The sequence below is a fragment of the Phyllopteryx taeniolatus genome, chromosome 14, assembly GCF_024500385.1.
Source record: "Phyllopteryx taeniolatus isolate TA_2022b chromosome 14, UOR_Ptae_1.2, whole genome shotgun sequence".
In the NCBI taxonomy this organism is placed as follows: domain Eukaryota; kingdom Metazoa; phylum Chordata; class Actinopteri; order Syngnathiformes; family Syngnathidae; genus Phyllopteryx; species Phyllopteryx taeniolatus.
The window spans coordinates 19,290,064-19,310,172 of NC_084515.1; the positions used below are offsets into that span (position 1 = coordinate 19,290,064).

General features: G+C 45.9%; 1 protein-coding gene across 2 annotated transcripts; it reads right to left on the reverse strand.

The window, feature by feature from the left end:
* Window positions 1-259: 259 nt before the first annotated feature.
* On the reverse strand, window positions 260-19,221 carry kctd1 (potassium channel tetramerization domain containing 1). Of its 2 annotated transcripts, none has more exons than XM_061797921.1 (5): window positions 18,860-19,221; window positions 8,947-9,125; window positions 7,156-7,300; window positions 5,487-5,792; window positions 260-1,582 (listed from the first exon to the last, which is right to left on the reverse strand). In XM_061797921.1, the coding sequence occupies exons 2-5, from the start codon at window positions 9,108-9,110 to the stop codon at window positions 1,418-1,420; spliced, it is 780 nt and encodes a 259-aa protein (XP_061653905.1). In that variant the 5' UTR covers window positions 9,111-9,125; window positions 18,860-19,221; the 3' UTR covers window positions 260-1,417. The 2 variants fall into 2 exon arrangements, with proteins under 2 accessions (XP_061653905.1, XP_061653904.1); XM_061797920.1 differs by lacking the exon at window positions 18,860-19,221 and adding an exon at window positions 10,312-10,860.
* Between the last annotated feature and the right edge of the window lie 888 nt (window positions 19,222-20,109).

Here is a 20,109-nt window from a genome sequence, read left to right on the forward strand (position 1 = left end):
TCATGATTCCTATTGCCACTTACTCAATACACCCTTGCCCATTAGAAATAAACAGAATGACGAAAAGTAATACACCACGTCAAGAAAATTGAAAATTGAGCTCGTGTACGCCTTAAGACTCGCACAGTCTGACTGTCAAATGGCTTTTCAGTCATTGTTTATTTTGTCCAAGACGGTAAACATGTCAATCGTTCAAGCAGCACCACTGATGTGTCTGAATGAAAAAGTTCAATGAAAAGCAGGCAGCCAAACACCATGACAACTTTAGTTCAAATTTATTTCGGATTATTTTGCTACATTCCTCTTTTTCGCAAAACTAGGGAGCGTAGGTCAGTCAGTTATCTCAGAAAGAATCCAACTTCATGTCGATATGTGCTACAAATGGAGATCATTTTGAAGTGGGCAAAATGGATTTCAGTCATGTCTCAGGCAACAAATTTGCATCAAAATGTCAATAAAAAAAAAAAACACGTAAACAATGAAAACATTGACAGTCATGTTGTCACCATCTGATTATTTTCATTCCCGTGATGGCCTTAAGGGACGGAGGGGGCGCTACGTCACGAAACGGTCATTGCTCCAGTAAATAATCAGCATGAGCTTTCAATTGAAATGTATTATCTTTATGTAATAAAAAAAACTATTAAAGTACAAAACACTTCATTGGTATCACAATATTCAGTGTGAAAAAGATGCGCTTGCCAAACTGTCTGTGAGCACATTCCGCACCGGCACACCGCCACCGGTGAGGCGACGACGTCGAGTCGCCAGTGACGAGCAATTGGGAATGCCGTTAAATTCATTCATGGAGCACAATTTCCAATCATGCATCCATCCATTTTTTGTATTTTTTTTTTTTTTTTTGAATCTTTTAACAGCGCTTGTCCTCAATTGGTCGCGGGTGAGCTGGAGCCTATCCCAGCTGGCGTCCACCCTACACGAGTTGCCAGTTAATCGCAGGTCACATACACACTCAACCATTGCCACCTATAGACAATTTCGAGTCTCCAATTAGCGCATAGAAACACAGGGAGACCTTGCAAACTCCACACAGGGGGGCCGAGGCTGAGATTTGAACCCACAACCTCTCGTCTGTGAGGCGGACGTGCTACCCACTATGCCGATTTCAAAACATATTCAACCTAATGTAGGTTCAAAGTTTTAAAACAAACTTTATTTAGGGATAGAACATATATAAATCTTTCTCAATTTTGAATTACGGGGGGGAGGGGGAGACAATCACAAATGTCCTCGCAATCTCTAACTCAAATGTCGCAAATTCACATATGCACCTTTATTTATTTTTTTTTATTCTCTAGATGATTTTATAAGAAAACAAAAACATTGACAAGAAAAAAATAAAACAATGAAGAAAAAGTGAAGACGAGTCCAGAGCACTGAAAAAGTCCAGCAGTCTCTAATCTAGCTGCTCTTGCTTTATCCTATTGGAATTGGGTCCTCCTCGCTGAGCCGTCCTCCTCAGTTCCCGCCTCAGAACGTACTCGCTGAATTGGGACGAGTCCACGCCTCCCCCGCAGGAGCCGGCGATCTCGAAGCCTCGCTGCTGCAGGCGCTCCAGAACCTGAAAGCAGGCAGAGACGGAAAAAGCGAGGTCGCGTTTATATTTGCATCGTAGGAGAGGTCGGCCACGGACAATTTAGAGTGTTCGACGAGGCCGGACTAGCCTGAGATTCGAACAGCGAGCCTCAGAACTGTGAGGCAGACGTGCTAACCGCTATAACGCCCACCCAGTATCCTCCCCTCCCATTGGTTCATTAGTTTAAAAGGGCCTTTTGCAAATTTCTGTTCTTGTAATGGCACTTTAGTGGTCAGTTACTCTGGTGTTAAGATGTTTGACCAGTACTCATATACAGCATGAAGAGTTCAAACGCAAAAGCTGGCAAGCCCCATTTCGACAATCATAGAGTCACGCTTATGAGCAGAAGATCACGGCATTGTTCGATGGTGCTTTTCCTAACCCTGGAAAACCAAACTCCCTCGTAAAAGCCGTCGAAAAATAAAGGCTCAATTGCCAAAATCGCTTTCAGAAATCATTAAGCAGCAATATTCATTGGTGACTTGACCGTTATGCGCCTCGCGAATATGTACCAAGTTGTTCAACAAAAGCAATCCACTTCCATTAATAACTGACTGTGACTTCACAATAACGCCACGGTCCATCCCGGTGGTATCTATCGACGCCTCGTGTTGTTTTTGAGAGTACTTTGAAAGTCTCTTAACAATATGCTGTTGAGCAACACGACGACTGACTGGAATTTCAACGAGACTCTCATCCGAAAGAAACTGCCTCGTTATTCACGTCCATTGTTGTCACGCGTGTGTCGCTCGTGTGTTTGCGTGTGTCCGCCTATGTGTTTGTGAGCTAGCCGCCTCGCAGACATCCACAGACGTGTCCCGGGGCCTGTAGGATCACATTCCATCGAGGAGGCCCCAGGGAGTTGTGTGGCTTTCTCTGCAGCACTTGGCTCAGTGTGGGCTGCTCCAAACCCCACCCACCCCCCATATTCCCCTTTTCCCAATTTCTCCCCCTAAGCCCCCAGGCCCAAGCCTCCACCGAAACTACAAAGGTCCCCCCGTACTGCTGGCAGCCTCCCCCCACCCTCCTTTCCTTCTCTCAACCCCCCTCCCCATCTCTCCCTGCCTCCATTAGCTGCAGATACAGAATCCACCGCCGGTGTGCTTTAATAACCAAACAGGATTATGGGCCCCGCCTGGGGACAAGCTGCCAGGGAGCACGCTGAGTTTCTCTCTTGCACTCACTTCAGAGACGGTTTTGTTGTTTTGATTTTTTGGGGTGTTTTTCAGACTGTCCGGATCAATGCCAAATCTATTCAAATATGCCTCCTCTCCTTCAATAATGTATCACACGAAAACTGAGAGCTTACGCATCTGAAAAGCTTTTTTTTTTCTACTCGACCGACTGCTCAGTGTCATGTCGACCTCCGCCAAGGCCTTTCCATCCATCCATTTTCTACAGCGCTGGTCCTCATTCGGGTCACGGATGAGCTGGAGCCGAACCCAGCTGACTTTGTGGGCGAGAGACAGGGCCACACCCTGGGCAGGTTGCCAGCCAATCGCTGGGCACAGATCCGAAAACAAGCAAGTTACACTCACGTTCACTTCTTGGGTCAAGGGACCCCCCCTCATAATGATAACACAAATTATCCATAACTACAAATGTGTACCACTAAATGTCATAGAATTAAAAAAAATACAAAAAAATCCTATATTAGAGAAAAAAAGTTCGAATGTTATGACATTAGTCATATTTTTTTCAAGAAAAAGGTTATCTTCTGAGAGAAAAAAAAGTGATATTTTTCCACATTAAGTCAAAATATTACAATATTAAAATCAAAAGTTTAACAAGGCAAAAAAGTCATATTTCAAAAGGTGAGTCGCAAAAAAATGATAACTTTTGTTCTCGAAAGAAATGGAACTTTATTCCTGTAATACACTTTTTGTTCTAAAAACACACAAACAACTTCAATCACGTAAGGACGTGCGGTTTACTGTACGTGATTATGCGCCACAATCACATCAGCGCCTTTAACTGGTCCAAAGGTTGGGAGGAGTAGTTGGTTGACTTTGATTGTTCTGTACCATTTGCGGAGCCCCAAGTTGCGGCTCTTGGACCCCAGGGTGTCCCCGACTCCCCGCACCTCAGTTTGACCGCCACTGCGTCAATGAACTAACGTGCACGTTTTTGGAATGTGGGAGGAAGGCGAAGTCCCTGGAGAAAACCCAAACGAGCATCGGGGTGAACATGCGAACTCCGCACAGGAAGGCTGCTCACGCGATTCGAACCTGTTAGCTTTGAGGCAGACGTGCATTATTCGATGCCTTCAAAGCAACATGCTAACAGTTATTAAGATGGCTCAACAACATTTCAATTGCCTGCTTTGCTGAACTGAATATTTATTCAACAATGTGCTCACATTGGCTCAAACTCTCACTGGTTCCAGGGCTTTTTTTTTCTAGCAGAAATGTCATGTTCCTGTTCTCTACCTGCCTCTTCTGCCATTTTGTTTGTGTTTCCACAGTTTCCTTGGTGACAGCTGCTGGGCGGAGCTAGTGCTCTCTGTGACATTTTGTTTTTAAGGTGCAGCTGAACAGAAACGACGGCGGCCGATTATTATTTTGCTTACACCAATTGCATTTCGAGTTCCTGTGGCGATGTTTGTCTTCGTATGACTAGAAAAGAATCAAATAAATAGTCAGTCGGGGACCTAGCAGTCATAGCAACAGGGGGGGAGGTGGGTTCTCACTTAGTTGCATGGCGCTGCTCCTGAGGCCCCCCCCCCGGGCTTGATGACTGCTTGGTGTTGGGGCTCCCCTCTCATGGCCTGCGGCTGCTCCCTGGCTCCCCCCCCCCCCCCCCTTATTGTTCCCTTGTCAGGTGCCCCTACCCGCCCTCCTCTCCAACAAACAAGGGATACTCTCTTGCCCTCGGGCTCGGCGGGGACTGGCTGCATCGCGGGACCTGCAGGTTGTGGGGGGGGGCGTCTGGCTCTCCTGGGGGTGGGGTTGGGCGGCGGGACGGTGGGGTCGGCTGGGTTGCGTGGCATTGGATCCCTGCGGCCCCCACCGGGTGCCCAGTTGTCGGGGCGCCTCGGTGTGGCCGGCGGGACCGCTCTGGGTCCCTCCACTGGGGCCCTGCTCTCGGGCGGACCCCTGGGCCCGATCCCGCCCCTCGATTGATGTAAAACGGTGTCAATTCACTTTCATGTGTCCGCAGGCACACACCCCTGGGACTCTTTCACTGGGTGTGGGGCCACTCACTTATTGCGACAAATAACTCATGAATATGCAAATCGCTTGTGTATCCCCTCACTAATACTCTCGTCCTGTAGACTTTTATAATTTACATAGTTAATCCCACCGCACTTCAGGTGTTCAGCCGGCTTCACGACCCTTGTCCTGCATCCTTCTTCTCCTGTCCTTGTCCTGTTCTATCTTGTCCTGTCCTTCCCTCACAGGGTGCAGCACTACAGCCCCATGCAACGCTCATATTGAATGTTTCATTGTTGTAGATAATGTAATGACTTACTTCTCTCATCCTGTTTACAATTAGTGCTTTGTCTTTTGTCTTCGTTTCCCTCTCCCCTCTAGAAACTTTTTTCTGTTCGACGGATCGACTCTGATTCTCAATAAACTTCAATTATAATACTAAGAAACCACAGCGGAAGCTTAAAAACTCCACTGTGACACAGTAAAACTGTTCCGGCATAAAAGGGATACAGATCTTCCGTTCTGTTTGACCTAAAAAGCCGAACAGGACAAAAATAAATAAACAAAATAAAAACAATCAAATAAGTATGATGGTAACTGAGTCTGCTACACTTGCGTCGCGTGACCGTGTATTCTTACGCCGCTGCGCAACCTTGTTCAACTACTGAAGGGTGGTCACGCCCACCCCAGTTTGGGAAAAATTGGTGTCTCAGTATTATGATGTACAGCATGCTTACCTGGACGGAGTTGAGGTGGCAGTATCCGTTGAGCGGGAAGCGGATGACGTGCGTGGAGTCGTGGTTCCAACCGGCGTTGACCGAGTTGCACATGACATCGCCGATCTCGGGAAAGACGTCCTCGATCAGCGCCTTGTCGCCGCTCAGCGTGATCCTCTCGCCCAGGTCGGGCGCGACGCGCACCACCACGCACTCGCAGGGGCGCGACACCCGGCCCAGCTCCTGGTCCTGGCGCCAGTGCTCCAGCTCGGACAGCATGGGCTGCAGCTGGAAGTATCTGGCCTCCTCGTACAGCAGGCTGTAGTCCTGGGAGACGAGCACGCGAGGCACGTTAGCGCGCCGAGACAAGCGAGCGATTGTTATTCCATGTCAACTCGGGTCAACAGCACAAATGAACACAAGCATGAATCGCTCGGCTGTATTTACTTACCGAGCTTAACTGTGCAACGTTTGTGTAAACAATACAGAAGAGCAGTCTTGGGAGCGATATGTTACAAAAGTCATTACAGTGTTGTATAATATACCGTTACGGAGTCTGCATGCAGTCTTCCACTTTGCTGCGGCTTGGGTCTGCTGCACAGACATTACCGTCATCGTCCGGCTTTTCAGTCGCGGTTCATGCAATAATTGAGTCTTACGTGTCAATCGTTATAGCAGCACCACGGATTGATTGTCACTTCGCTCACGTTAGTCATTAATCACAGCCGCAATGATTTTTTTTAAATTATTTTATTTTACTTTACTTTGTGGACAATTTTTTTTCTATTTTTAAATATGACATTGTTTTTAACAAACAATTGTTCTTAACCTACATTTTTGTATACATTTATTTTTACAAATCAAATCTAATTATTATGTTCAAATACAATTGATTACGTCAAATACTTCACATTTAGTGAAATTTTCCATTTTTGATCTTGTGTAAAAAGTACGAAAGATCGATGAAAAGTAAGCCGATCGATTCCTTAAAAAACAAGGATGACATTTTTTTTTAAATCTGTTGGGGTTTTTGGGGGGCCATTGTTGTCTCGTTAAAGGACAACAATTAAATGCAAAAATTGTACTTTAGAATTTCTCCATTGTTTTGGGGGAAAGTGTTGCATAAGTGGAGAAACATGTTACATTTCAAAGAGAATAATATTGTAACTTAACGCTAACTAATAAGATACAACGTATTACAACACACATGTTCACAGGCTACAGTGCTGCTTTCACCGACAATACTGCTGGGCCTCAAAGGCACCACATCCGAGTTTTGCTTGCTGCTTGACTTGGGCCTGTCTTTTGTCTTTGCTTATTTTAGCTGACATACTTTCCACTGATGGAGCCTCAGCGTGGATAATCTATCAGATGATGTGCATCTTCGCTTGCTCCTGGGGGGCAAGTCAAGTAATTACTGACTAAATGGTAGACAAGAGTTAAATGCTAGGAATACGAATACGTCACATGTAGTGTAATTCATCCTTGGGACACAGACTATTTATTCATGTATCACAATGACAGATTGTTTGTTTTCCTCCTTTCCTATCTCTGATCTTTGGGCCACCCTTGCTCGGAAGACCCCCGATGTTTTTTTTTGCGGCAATCCAAACAAGGCCTGGTAACCCGAAGGCGGGCGCGCGTATCGCAGAAGCGCCCGAGCGTCCGATGAGATTTTCTGCGGGCTTACTTTGAAGTCGTCCGGGATGAGCAACTTGGACGTCCTGAGGAAGTTGAGGATGTAGCGGAACATGTGTCCGTCCCTGTCAATGAAGTAGTGCTGCTTCAGGCTGTCCAGCACTATGGGCTCGGTGCCATCGAAGAGGCGGCCGATTCTGTGCAGCGACAGGAGACATGTTGGCAGCGAAGAGGGAGGGTCAGCATCTCAACATAAGCTTTTTTGAAATTGATTTACTTATAATAACATGGAAAGGGGCACGTATGGAAAATTGAATACTTGGGTCACTGGAGTGCCTGCCCACCTCTAAACAACCGAGTAAATCTTTTGGTATTTATGTATTTCTAAAAATCTATTTTTTTTGGCAGCTTTTATTTTCATAACAACAGTCTTAACCAGAGTTTCTCCTCCATGACTTGATCAGTTAGACTGGATGAAGATCCAAGCGACTGCGACATATTCCCATATTTCCCTATGTATCTATATTTTGTGTTACAGTGTAACACTCTGGTTTAGTAAAACGTCCAATGCAAGTCCCGCCTTCCAGGCCGGTGAGACCAGAAACTTGAAGGAATCTGCGACTGAAGGAATCCTATGATTCCCCCCCAACCCCTCCTCTGTTTAGTAATACTTTAACTGGATAAATGGTCGGCATACTTGAATGATACCGAACGATATTCTTGTGGTATTTTGTCAAAAGCACGTCACAGAGATGTTGTGAAAAAGAGACAATGCATAACGTTGACTATATTGTGCAGGGGCAAGGAGTCGTGCAGTGGAATAATGAAGCAAAAGAAAGAAATTGGGAGCGGTCAGGGCCAGCTGGTCGCACTCTGCCCGGGGCAGGGTGCTGCTCGCCCTCGGGCGAGTCGCCCGCAGCGACCTCCTGGCCTCCAGATGGCCCCGTGCCCTTTGGCCTTTTTTTACTGCTGCTGTGGCATCTGTGCAAATAAGCACGGCGCTTTTGTCTGCGCTCCGCACGCCGAATTCAACATCTCGGACTGGATTTACAGCGCACGTCCAAGTGGCCGATTCCCATTTAATGCCTAGAACAGTTTTTTTCCCCGAGTGAAATATCGTATTTGCCATATGGTTGTGTTGACACTGATGGGACACATGAAAGACATAAATAACTCCACTAGTATCGACCCCAGGCAGTGACAACACAGGAGTGAACAATAACACATAAATAATACAAATATTGGAATTCTGTCAGTTGTGTGGATTTAGTTGTTGATTCATCGTGTCTTGAAGCAACGAAAGCAATATGGAGGGCACTACTGAGCTGCAGGGAAACTTGGACGGAAGCAGGAGTTCAGAACATTTAACGGCTCTTCCTATCACTTTCAAAGCACTGTTTTAGTAGATCTAATGAAGACCTTAGACCGCATGAGACACACTTCAAATGTGTCGTTTGACCAAATGTCCTTGATCGACTAAGGGAGAAAATTAACAATCCTTTTCTTTATGCTTAAAGGAATGTTCTGAACTCCTGTTTTTGTGCCAAGCTATCATGTGAATGTAGCTCAACTTCCCATAGCTAACCTGAATACTATGACTACTTGTATTAATTGGTACTACTCGTATATACTACATTCGCATGGAGCATTGCCAATTAAAAGCGAGTCTATTAATATTATTACGGGACTGGAGTGTTCTGAGCTCCTGTCTCCATCCCAAGTCACGTTACCCTTCTTGAGACAGAAAACTAGTTGAGAGTGAATCGACAGCGCCTCGGCCGGTTGCAGCAAAGTATCGCATGCTCCCGTTTTGCCTGCGAATCAGCAAGAACGGAAAACTCACCGGGATTCGGGGAATTTGGTGAGAGTGGCCAGGCTGCTGGTGTACATGTGTCCGCCCACGTCGATGTGCACCGGCGCGTTGGACTTGGTGAGCTGCGCCGGCGTGGGGATGCCCTGGTTGCTCAAGGGAGACACTGGCGAGCGTGTGATCATGGGCCGGGACATACTGGAGCGATTATCCTGTTGACACACATTCCAGTTGCCCTTCAGTAGTCTGCGCTTCCATTTTTTTTCCCCGTCCTCGTTCGGGTCGAGGGCGAGACGCGGACGGGTCGCCGGCCACAAATAGCCGTTCGCGTTCACCCCTACGGACGCTTAAGGGTCTTCAATGAACCTAACGTGCGTGATTTAGGAATGTCGGAGGAAGCCGGAAGTACAAACCCACGCAAGCACCAGGAGAGTGCGCAAACTGGACACAAGGAGGCCAGAACCGAGATTCAAAGCCAGAACCTCAGAACTTTGGGGCAGACGTGCCAGCCACTAGGCTACCGTGCCGTTACTGTACGAATAATGCTGCTGACTATGCTTGCTGCTCTTCACATTCACTTGTGTACGTTAGCATCGATTTATTCCAACGGTGTCAAACTCAAGGCCCGGGGGCCACATCCAGCCCGCCACATCATTTCATGTGACCGGCGACAGCAAATCACATACGTCAGCTTCTGTAATCTGTACCAAAATTTCAAATTGTTATGTAAAATGTTATAAATAACAACATTGAGATATTGCAAGCATTCTTTTTGTTTTGTTACCAGTAACTTGAACAATAGCTGAACAAATTACTGTCCTTGATTTCTGATTTCAAAATTGCTGTTGTTATCCATCAATTTGTTGTGTATATGTAATAATATGATGAGGCGATGAAACGTTCATCGTTTCACAGTCATAACGGTCTTCTGACCAACATCCAATGTGGGCAGCGAAAAGAAAGTGTGAGACATCTTATTCATTTCAACTCCCGAGCCAAGAATCGAACCCAGAACCCCTCGAAGTGAGGCAGGCATGCCAACCACTACACCCACCATGCTGCCCGGCGTTCATTAAAAAAAAAAAAAAAAAATGAGTTTGGTTCCCAGTTCGACCTTGACCTGAATTTTGCCAATATCCAGAAGCACTCAACCCCTGCAGGCCTAAAAGCAAATTAATGGCTTTTTTTTTGGGGGGGGGGGGGGGGGGGGGGGGGGGAAGCACAGTCGAATGGCGTAATTAGACTGCCTGCTTTTAACCTAAAAACACCATTAAGAGCAGAAAAAAAAAAAGTTGACAACTCGCGCTCTCGCAGTAATAAAGCTTGTGCCCCCAAAACAGGCGAACCAAACGCGTCATGCGTAAAATGCCCCCCCCGCCCCAGAAAAGCAGCATTTACCTGCGCCGGCATGACGCTGGTGGGCGACGAGGTCACCGAGTGGTCATTCTGCTTGAGCGAGGCGGCGGGCACCGGCTCTCCGCGCACCGCGTACATGAGCGACGTCTCGCGGCACTCCGGCGCCCGCATGGGCGCTCGTTTGAGGGGAGCGTGCACCGCCGCCTCGTCCGCGGAGGTGATTGGCCGCGGCCGCTTCCTCGCCTTCTGATGCGTCAGGTCCATGATATCCGTCTCGTCCATTTTTTTCTTTTTTTTTCTCCCCTCACGAGATTTGGTTTACTGTCTCTTTTCCTCCTTTCTCGTCCTTTTTCTCGGGGAGACTGTGAGGAGGAGGAGGAGGAGGAGGAGGAAGCGGCGCGGGGAGAGCGTGGCTGTCAGGCGGAGCAGCTCGCTCGCAATGGCTGGGAGAAGTCAAAGCCCCCGACAACATTAGCATCGCAGCGCCCGCGGCTCTTGCAGGCTGTCGCTCTTTCAGTGGCAGCAGGTACGAGTGTCGCATTTTCACGGGCACCGCAAACCAATCCTCTCTCTACACTCGCTTTTTACCTCTTCTTCTCTTTTTTCTTTTTTCTTTTTTCCCCAAAACGGGTCTGAACCCCCACACCGCCCACCTACCTCTTGTATGGCTGACCTGTGCCCTCCCCCCTTCTTCTTTTTTTTTTTTTGTTTTTCTTCTGCCCCTCCTCATGATGATGCGCGCGCATAATATAGGAATGGGGAACCTTTTTTTTTTTTTTTCAAATAAATGGATGCAACAATTTAAATAAGCTTGCATTTGAAACAGCTCGTTCGCAAAATGCAGAAACACACTGAAAGTGTGCATGCTGATAAATAAACTGTTCGGGACGGTCAATTGACAGTACCGTTTCGAATGTTATTTCCGAATATGACTCGCCATTATATTTCGCTGAATGTTCTGAACTCCCTGTTTCCATTTCAGTGTCATTGACTTTGCAGAGCGTGGACGTGGTGAATCGTCACCACAGCAGCGTTCGAATAAATCTTTCCTGTGACTATTATTGAGTGCGACCATTAAAATCTGCAATCACGAAGAGGAATGAATAAATAAGAGTTGGTCATTTTTAAAAATGATTATTATTAGTATTATTATGATTTGTAATTGGATTGGACAATATTTCTCTGAATGTTTTGAGCTCTTGTTTGCATTAGGAGTTAACAGCAGTGATGCAGCTCAATTTTTTATCATTAATGTATCATCAACAACTTAATAAATGTTTCGTATTTCCATCTTCTTTTCCTTTGGGCTTGTCCCGTTAGGGGTCGCCACAGCGCGTCATCCTCTTCCATGTGAGCCTATCTCCTGCATCCTCCTCTCGACCACCAACTTTCCTCATGTCTTCCCTCACGACATCCATCAACCTTCTCTTTGCTCTTCCTCTAGCGCTCTTGCCTGGCAGCTCCCTCCTCATCATCCTTCTCCCAATATACTCACCATTTCTCCTCTGGACATGTCCAAACCATCCAAGTCTGCTCTCTCTAACTTTGTCTCCAAAACATCCAACCTTGGCTGTCCCTCTGATGAGCTCATTTCTAATTTGATCCAACCTGATCACTCCGAGAGCGAACCTCAACATCTTCATTTCCGCCACCTCCAGCTCTGCTTCCTGTTGTCTCTTCAGTGCCACGGTCTCTAATCCGTACATCATGATGCAGTCCCACCTCCACCTTAACTTTGTCTGTCACACCTACACCTCACACACCTTGTTGCACACCTCACCGCTGTTCTGCTGCCCTCGTACATGTCCTGTATTATTCTAACATACTTCTCTGCCACTCCAGACTTCCGCATGCAGTACCACAGTTCCTCTCTGGGTACTCTGTCATAGGCTTTCTCTAGCTCTACAAAGACACAATGTAGCTCCTTCTGACCTTCTCTGTACTTTTCCATCAACATCCTCAAGGCAAATAATGCATCTGTGGTACTCTTTCTAGGCATGAAACCATACTGTTGCTCGCAAATACTCACTTGTGTCCCGAGTCTAGCCTCCTCTACTCGTTCCCATAACTTTGTGTGGCTCATCAACTTTATTCCTCTATAGTTCCCACAGCTCTGCACATCACCCTTGTTCTTAACAATGGGCACCAGCACACTTTTCCTCCATTTCTCAGGCATCTTCTCACACGCTAGAATTCTATTGAACAAGCTGGTCAAAAACTCCACAGCCACCTCTCCTGGATGCTTTCATACCTCCACAGGAATGTCATCAGGACCCACTGCCTTTCCATTTTTCATACTCTTTAATGCCTTTCTCACTTCCCCCTTACTAGTCATTGCCACTTCCTGGTCCACCACACTAGCCTCTTCTACTCTCCCTTCTCTCTCATTTTCCTCATTCATAAACTCTTCAAAGTATTCTTTCCATCCATCTAGCACACTACTGGCACCAGTCAACATATTTCCATCTCTATCCTTAATCACCCTAACCTGCTGCACATCCTTCCCATCTCTATCCCTCTGTCTGGTCAGCCTGTATAGATCCTTTTCTCCTTCTTTAGTGTCCAACCTGCCATACATGTCATCATATGCCTCTTGTTTGGCCTTTGCCACCTCTACCTTTGCCCTATGTCGCACCTCAATGTATTCCTTTCGCCTCTCCTCGGTCCTCTCAGTGTCCCACTTCTTCTGAGCTAACCTTTTTCCTTGTATGATTTCCTGTACTGTGAGGTTCCACCACCAAGTCTCCTTCTCTCCTTTCCTGCCAGAAGATACACCAAGTACTCTCCTGCCTGCCTCTCTGATCACTGCTGCAGTGGTCCAGTCGAAAAGCTGCACAACACTCGTCCTCTCTCAGCTTCCACCACATGGTTCTGTGCTCTGCCTTTGTCTTCCTAATCTTCCTCCCCACCACCAGAGTCATCTTCCACACCACCATCCTATGCTGTCTAGCCGCACTCTCCCCTACCACTACCTTACAGTTGGTAACCTCCTTCATATTACATCACCTGCACAAGATGCAATCCACCTGCGTGCTTCTACCTCCGCTCTTGTAGGTCACCCTATGTTCCTGCCTCTTCTGGAAAAAAGCGTTCACTACAGCCATTTGCATCCTTTTTGCAAAGTCTACCACCATCTGTCCCTCCAAGTTCCTTTCCTGGATGGCCGTACTTGCCCATCACTTCTTCATCACCCCTATTTCCTTCACGAACATGTCCATTACAATCTGCACCAATCACGACTCTCTCTGTGTCTGTGATGCTCAGAACTACTTCGTCGAGCTCCTTCCAGAATTTCTCTTTCACCTCTAGGTCACATCCGACCTGTGGCGCATTGCCACTAATCACATTATACATAACACCCTCAATTTCAAGTTTCAGCCTCATCACTCGATCCGATACTTTTTTCACCTCCAAGACATTCTTAGCCAACTCTTCTTTTAAAATAACCCTGACTCCATTTCTCTTCCCATGGTAAAATCATTTGAACCCTGCCCCTAAACTTCTAGCCTTACTTCCTTTCCACCTGGTCTCCTGGACACACAATATATCAACCTTTCCCCTAATCATCATGTCAGCCAACTCCCGAGATTTTCCTGTCATAGTCCACACATTCAAAGTCCCCACATTCAGTTCTAGGCTCTGTGCTTTCCTCTTCTCTTTCTGCCGAAGAACCCGCTTTCCACCTCTTCTTCGACTTCGACACACAGTAGCTGAATTTTCTGAGCCCATGTTTACATGCCAGTGTGGAACTGAGTACAATCATGCAGCCCAGAGGAGTTAGCATTGTGTGGCTCGCTTGACGTCCATTGGCAACTCCCCCAGGACGACACCAGATGGCACTGTTCTTTGCTAATATCAAAAAACGGATTTTATATTTAATGCACAGTCCAGTGTTAAATGAACGTGCGAGTAGTCATCCGTAGTCAGCCCTAAGTTTGCTATTCACACAGCCAAATTATCACAAAGGTATCAAAACGCATCCTCTGCTACTTTGGATAAAAATACTTTGTGTGACCATAGGGACCCCATGTTGGATTTCCAAGACTGCTCGAGGAATTTGAACATGAGAAGCGAGTGGGCAGCACCCAGTCCGTCCCTTATGTGCCCTTGAGCCAGGCACTTAACTTTGGCAACTGCTCCCCCAATGTCTGCATGTCAATGGCCACAAAAACAGTCTGGAATAATTGATCACTTTTAGGAACTGTTTCTGTACCTAAAGGGGCGGAGCTAGCCACACTGCGGTCGTATGAGCTCGTAAAAAAAACAACAACAACAACTCTTTATGGATATATCCTCATTAATTAAGTTCGTAGGTGAGCTGGAGCCTATCTCAGCTGACTTTGGGTGCGAGGCTGGGTACACCGTGGACCCGTGGCCAGCCAATCACAGGGCACATATACTGTTGACCAACAACCATTGAGCTCACATTCACGCCAGTGGACAAGTTAGAGACTTCAATGAACCTTGCATGTTTCTGGAATGCCGATGGAAGCTGGAGTACGCGGAGAACACCCACGCCATATATCAAAATTGTTCCGTTGCGATCTGAAGTGCTTACTGAACCCGAACACAGAAAGACCCCATATATCAACATCTAGATCACACTGTCGCCTTAAAAGAAGCATCATTGCCGTCGTAATACTAATGAGGAACAACAGCAGACCACAACATGTGCTAATGTTTCGAAGTCTACCGGTCTGTCGGACTGAAAAAGCAAAGGCGTGGTGAGGCAAAACACCAATTTTAATAAGACTCCGATTGAATTTAATTAGTTCAAGCAGTGGCCTTAAAACATGCACACTGGCGCTTCTTGCTGGCAGTGTGAGTTTCACACCTAAGACTACCCAATTAGCAATTAAGCTTGCCTTTGAGTGCGGGCCCGCAATGTGCTGTGTGATCCCGGTCTGATTTGCATGCCATTTGTGCACGCGCTGATAAGCAGGCAGGCGGCAGCCATGCATAGTTTTAAAATTCAACTCCAGGATCCCTCGCAGAAGGCAGAGGGGAGCTGCGGGGCAAATGAGAGAGGGAGAGAGAGGGAAAGAGAAATCACATGGCTGCTCTTCAAAAGGCGACCTGTGTAAGGCAGCCGGCAAAGTGCGTGGGATCACACTCAGAATGCAGGTAATTTGTTCCCTGACTAATTTCGGGGGATGATGCTTCCTGCGTGCGTGTGAGTTGGAGAGCAAGGAGCGTGCCCGTGGAGAGTTCAGTTCTGAAAACAGCTCGGTGGAATTGGATTTCCTCAAAGCCTTGTCATCGCAAAGGTGCATTGAGTGTATAATCCGTGAGGCATTTTGGAAAATAGCAGGCAAGACAGGTTGAAAGGGAAGTGGTTGCCGGGTGGGCGGAAGCAAGTAGCAACGTAGCGCAATGTGCTGTTGAGTCGGTGGAGGTGCACTTAAGAATGCGCGTGTGTTACATGCGCTGATGTCAGCCTCATATTGACGTGTTACATCCATCCATAGGTTTGGAAGGACATTCCCATAGCAGGGTACACGCATACTGACAATGTGTTCCCCCTTTTCTGTCAAAGTTAGCAAAGGCCCAGTTGTCGGATATCTCAAAAAGATTATCATGAATCATTAGCGATTATCTTGTGGTGTGCGCTGTGTTAAGAGAGTCATTTTTTTTTCCTCCTTAGCGATTATCTTGTGGTGTGGGCTGCGTTAAGAGAGTAAAAATGTTTTTCTCTCCGATCTGCTTGGAATACGGCCATGGCCGGCAATAGTAAATGTTAAACCTGTTCAACATTTTAGATCGCAAATCCTTATGTGTGTGGTCCACACAAAGGTCCGTTGAAGCGGGGTACACACATAACGATAACGGGGCCGAATCGGAGCATTTCCTAAAAGTCAGCAAAGAGCTGATTCTCAACCCGTCTCTAAACGATTATCCTGTTGTAAGAGTGATTTTTCCTCCCTGATCTGCTCAGAAAACAGTCGGCTTCTTCTGTTTCGTCTACTACGACAACTTTTACTTTTTTGTATTTTCAGGAAGATTGGTTGTGCTGTGGCGCTGTGCTCCTCTCACAGTTCAGTTTTAGTTGGTACTGTTTTGGGGGATGAAACCTGTGATTTAGGTCAGTTGACATTTGGTTTTCGTATGGTGTGCTGTATTGATCATCACAAGGGTGTGAAACTAGAGGAGCAGCGTGACTTAAATCCGACGGTTAGACAACAACTCTGCTCCTACTACTAAAGTCTTCTGAATTGGAAGGACTCGACTTACTGTTTGTACACTAAAAGTTTCCAGAACTTGTTTCAAAACATATTTGGTGGAATTGGCTTGTTTATCCCGCTGGTGGCGTCACGTTGCTCATAGCTAATGGAAGAAAATCAGAACCAGAACCAGTGCATTAAAACAGGAAAAGCCACACTAGGCCTCCTGTTAATTCCTGTTATGTAGCACCACGTTGTCCTTAAAGGAGCAAAACGCACCGCATCAACTTGCTGTGCGCCGCAACGATCACACAGTGAGGACTCAATATCATGCAGCTTTTCCATCGTTCAATTAGCATTTCAGATCAGAGCATTAGGATTCAGAAGAAGCCGAGGCACACTGGTATTTACATAATCTGGATGGGTTGTCTCTGTTTTCTTGCCCCGTGGCCGTTTTGTCTCAAATGTCCGCACGGCACAGACGACTAAGTGCACACGTTGGATTCGCTTAGCACCCCCCCCCCCCAAAAAAAACCAACCAAATACAGTATCATGTTGTTTACTGTTCTGCTGTTCAACTGTTGCTATCAAACTTTTTCATATGATGTGGCGCAGAATCTGCACTGAATCACACTTAGGCATGTTTGTCATAGTTCTCATGTGTAAGGTAACAAAAATATGAGTAACAGAAACTCTCAATTTGATGGAGTGCAGTTCTACACCGCTGCAAATCACAATAATAAAACTATTGTGGAATCAATACCGCTCTGTTAGTGTCAATCAAAACTGGAAAGGCAGAATCTCATGAAAGGCGTACCCAATGAAGTGACCAAGGAGTGTTATATCTTACGCTGCTCGTCATTAAGAGAAACAAGCAATGTCCGGTTAAAAGGCACAAGATAAAACACAGCAGAACACAAATGATGTTTGTGAAATTTATTCTTGTCAGTGCTAGCAAAAAATGACTTAACCAACTGAAAACTCTAGAGGCCCATTTAATGTTGTTATTTTCATGGTATGGTATGATACAGTATGTTACGCTATGATATTGTAGTTGTTTTGGTATGAAACGTTATGAAGTTATGCATGTTATGTTATGCTATTCAATTGTAAGTTATCTTATGATACAGTACGCTATGTTATATACAGTAGTACGATATGCTATGGCATGTTCCAATATCCCATGGTATATTATGAATCGTATGGTGTGTATTATGTTATAGTACAGTTTGTTATGCTAGGCTATGTCATGGTATGATATGGCAAGAAATGTTATGCTAGTTTATGTGATATAGTAAACATGTTATGCTATGCTATTTCACAATGCTGTTATGTCATGGTATCAAATATGAAGTTGTGGTATGTTATTGTATGGTATTTTATGATCTATTATGGTTTTATATGGTATAGTGTGCTATGATACACTACATTTAAGGTATTTTAGGTTATGCTATCTCATGGCGTGGTATGTTTGGTTCTGCAATCATCATGTTATAATATTTGAAGTGACGCTATGGTGTGGTATGTGAGCCTATGTTACATGATATTTGCAGAAGGTTAAGTTATGTGGAAGCTGGCCCTTTAAGAGTCATCTTTCTGCATTTTCCAGTTGTGTTGGGTGTTAGCAGAGCGCCTGCAAAACTACTTTGTAGTTTTCTAACAGCGCCATCAAGTGGCCACTCCTGATGTCACACAGCATCCAATTCCAAATAGAATGCATATTACAGGCGTCTCGCGCGAGCAGGGCTGTATTTTTTTTAAGTTTTATATAGATATTTTGGAATTTATGTTTTATTGCTTTGAGGGTGTAAGCAGCCGTGGCGTTGGGTGATCATTTACACGGATCACCACCGGACCTCTTTTACGCACGACAACACTAGACAAGATGCAAACACGAATGTGATTTAAAAAATAATAATAATAATAATAATAACACAAATAATTCTTTCCATTCTGCGTTTTGCAAAAAGTTACATCATGTTTTGTTTTTCTCCGGAGAGAATGAAGTGGGGGCGCCTGGGGCGTACCGACTCCACAATGGCGTCTTTGGGCCAGCCAGGAAGTACGATTGCTTTCTTGACCAAAATAATAATAATAATTTAAAAAAAAACTCTTTGAAATGCTCTTTCGAGCGAGTTAAGAGCAAGTTTGACTGGCGCCGTCGAGAACGCGTTGACGCGCTTTATTTTGGGGTTGGCCGTTTTTTCGCCATCATTTCACACAAGCCGGCAGCGTGCTCGCTTAGTTCTCTTAGATTCCTTGTTAATAAAGCCGGAGAGTGTGCGGGAAAGCCAGTTAGTGCCTCAACGTGGCTCGCAAAGTGCGCCGGCACACGCGTAAAAGCGGCTGCTGCGCCCCCCCAACCCCCCCAAACCCCACACCCCACCGCGACTGCACCCGATCCAACGCCAGAAGAAATCTGCGCTTACCTGCTGGAGTCAATTCAAATTCTTTTGGGCGATCTGCCTCCTCTCTCGCCACCGCCAGCGAGAAATGCAATAGCTTGCTCTGTCGCTAAGGTACAGACGAAAATGGAGAGAATCGTTGCTCCGGGGCTCCCGAAGCCCTCGAGGCAAAGATCAGGATACAATTAGCTCATGTCTCTCTCTGCCTCACAGTGTTAAAAAAAAAGAAAAAGAAAAAAAAGGAAAAAAAAACTAGCTTCTCTCCTTCTCTCTTTTTAAAAAAAAATGTTTTATACAATCAAATGGAGAAATCAGTTTCTTTTCCGTGGATTGAAAAGAGCCTGGCTTCTCACAGCAGCTGATGCTAATCGTTATGATTAGTTTTGATGTAACGTTGCCTGGGGCCAGTGGATGGAGTGTTTCTTTTCTGCCAGGCAGAAGGGGGGGAAAAAAAAAACACAAAACTGCACTTGATGATGATTATATAGATTGCTGCTGCTTTGATTTTTCTTTCTTTCTTCTTCTTCTTCTTCTTTTTTTTTAGCACTATCAAACACAACTGCTCCACTCACTCACTTGTTGAATGGCTTCTACTATGAGGAGAATGACTTGGTCGCCATTGAGTTTCCCCCCCCCCCCAACTTTCTCCTGTGCAATCAAGTCTGAATCAGCGCCTGAGGCCGGTGCTTGTGTGTGTGTGCGTGTGAGCTCTTTTCAAATGTTCACCCATGCATGCTGTCAGCGTCGAGATGGAGGCAAAGTAAATGACTTTTTTTGGTTTAAATGTCTTTTTGTTCTTTTCGTAACAAGCAAGAGCTTCCTGTGAATATCTGTATGCTGTGATGTCGCGTCGAGGGCGGCACGTTGCGCTCAGTGGTTGGCACGTCTGCTTCAAAGTTCAGAGGTCGAATCCGGGCTCACAGTGCGTGAAGTTTGCACATTCTTCCCGTGCTTGCGTGGATTTTCTGCAGGTACTCTGGCTTCCTCCCATCTTCCAAAAAAACCCAACTTTTTGTTTTTCCTGTGCTATCTGTACTTGTACATACTGTAAGTAGAGAGTGTGAGTACTTTTGCCACCTCTGCTTAATCAAGTTATCAAATATAGTTCCTTTGGTTGACAAAAACAACTGTGTTTGCATTGCTGATGATGCATATGATGTTATTTATCTATGCCCAGCCTTGCCCGCCCCACCCAGGAAATTCACCAGACCTTCACGTCCCACATCGGGGAACGAAACAGAGGCTTAAAGTGTTGTTCAAAAGTTATTTGCCCC